Here is a 1,701-nt window from a genome sequence, read left to right on the forward strand (position 1 = left end):
CCGCTGCCCGCCGGCGGCCTCGACCGCTTCGCGCTGCCGCCCTTCGAGGGCCTCAAGGCGTACGCGGGCGAGTGCGGCCTGCCCGTGATGCCGCTCACCGTGTACGGCGGCGAGCTGCTCTACAGCGCGGCGCCCTACTACCCGCTCAAGCTGCACCTGGGCGGCCTCCTCAAGTACCCCGAGGCCGTGTCGTACGTGGGCGCGCCCGCGGCGGCGCTGCCCGGCGGCGAGCTGGGCTCGCTCGCCACCATCGACCGCGAGATCGCCATGCACACGCAGCAGCTCTCCGAGCTGGCGGCCGAGAAGGGCCGCGCGCGGCTCGAGGCGCTGCCGCCGGGCGCGGCGGGCGGCAAGGCCAAGAGCGGCCACCTCTGCCTCTACTGCGGCAAGCTCTACTCGCGCAAGTACGGCCTCAAGATCCACATGCGGACTCACACGGGCTACAAGCCGCTCAAGTGCAAGGTGTGCCTGCGGCCCTTCGGCGACCCCAGCAACCTCAACAAGCACATCCGCCTGCACGCCGAGGGCAACACGCCGTACCGCTGCGAGCACTGCGGCAAGGTGCTCGTGCGGCGCCGCGACCTCGAGCGCCACGTCAAGTCGCGGCACCCGGGCCAGGGCCTGGGCAAGGCGGCGCACGACGCCAGTGACTCTGCGTACGCGCACGCCGAGCCCGAGCCAAAGACTGACAACGAGAGCGACGTGGACGTCTGCTTCACGGACGACCAGAGCGACGCCGAGACGGGCGGCCGGAGCCGCGAGCAGTAACGGGCAGCGGCACCGCGGTGGGGCCGGGGCAGGACGGGCTGGAAACCACCGCCTCCCCCCCCCCCCGTACCCCGTCGTCCCGCCTCTCGGGGGGGCGGGAAGCGCGTGCTCGCTGCGCGCCCCCGGCTCCCGCCGCGGCAGCCCGCGGGGCGGGCGGCGGGGCCCCCGACGGGCGCCCACGCGCCGGATCTGCAGTGGCCACATATTTGTATTGTACCTTTGTGTCGAGGAAATTGTGCCTTTTGGAAACGATTTTTTTTTTCTATGTACTTTCCTGCCACTTGTCCCAGCTTCCCGAGCTGTAGGTCTCAGCAGCAGTCCCGGTTCTGCAAGCGCCTCTGGCACCCGAACACTTTATTTGTCAGCTCTCAGATGCGCTTTGTCGGGTCCTGAAAAAGCAATACCAACAGCTTTTCGGTTCTTATTTTATTTTTTTTCGAGGATAGGGGAAAAAAAAAAGAGGCACCAAAAAGCCACATTAGCAGCACTGAAGAGGTCCGTGATAACAGGTGCGCCATTTGATCGAGTTGCAATTATTTATAACAGATGATATTTGAGTAACAAATGTAAAATAATATTGAAAAGCATGAATCTAAAAGCACGCACTATATACTTTTTAAGGAAATACACTGTTTGGTAGAATACAAATGTGGTGTATGTTTGTTTTCTAATGAATGATGTGCAGTGGATACAGTATTTTGGTCTTGGTTCCAGTTTGTCATGCAATTTTTTTTTTAAATAAAGTTCCTGACAAACTACCGTTTGTTTAGCTTTTCACTGAAGGGCTGTCAGCAAGATCTCGGGTTTTGCGATGAAGCACTTCGGCTAATCACGAGCTTGGCTCAAATCCCGTTGTCTCCAGCGGCTTTGGATGAAGCTGCACACAATTTGCCTCTCAGGATCGTGGTTGGATATTTTTTTCCTCTCTAAGTT

At 59.7% G+C, this 1,701-nt stretch overlaps 1 protein-coding gene across 1 annotated transcript in view; it reads left to right on the plus strand.

Annotated features, from left to right (window-relative positions):
* The window catches only part of PRDM13 (PR/SET domain 13), a 6,801-nt gene extending 6,033 nt beyond the window's left edge, over positions 1 to 768 (plus strand). The window contains exon 5 of the mRNA XM_026038311.1: positions 1 to 768. Within this exon, the coding sequence (XP_025894096.1) occupies positions 1 to 768 (768 nt within the window).
* The last annotated feature ends 933 nt before the right edge of the window (positions 769 to 1,701 follow it).

The sequence above is a fragment of the Nothoprocta perdicaria genome, unplaced genomic scaffold (genome assembly GCF_003342845.1).
Source record: "Nothoprocta perdicaria isolate Ctin4 unplaced genomic scaffold, notPer1 scaffold_207, whole genome shotgun sequence".
In the NCBI taxonomy this organism is placed as follows: domain Eukaryota; kingdom Metazoa; phylum Chordata; class Aves; order Tinamiformes; family Tinamidae; genus Nothoprocta; species Nothoprocta perdicaria.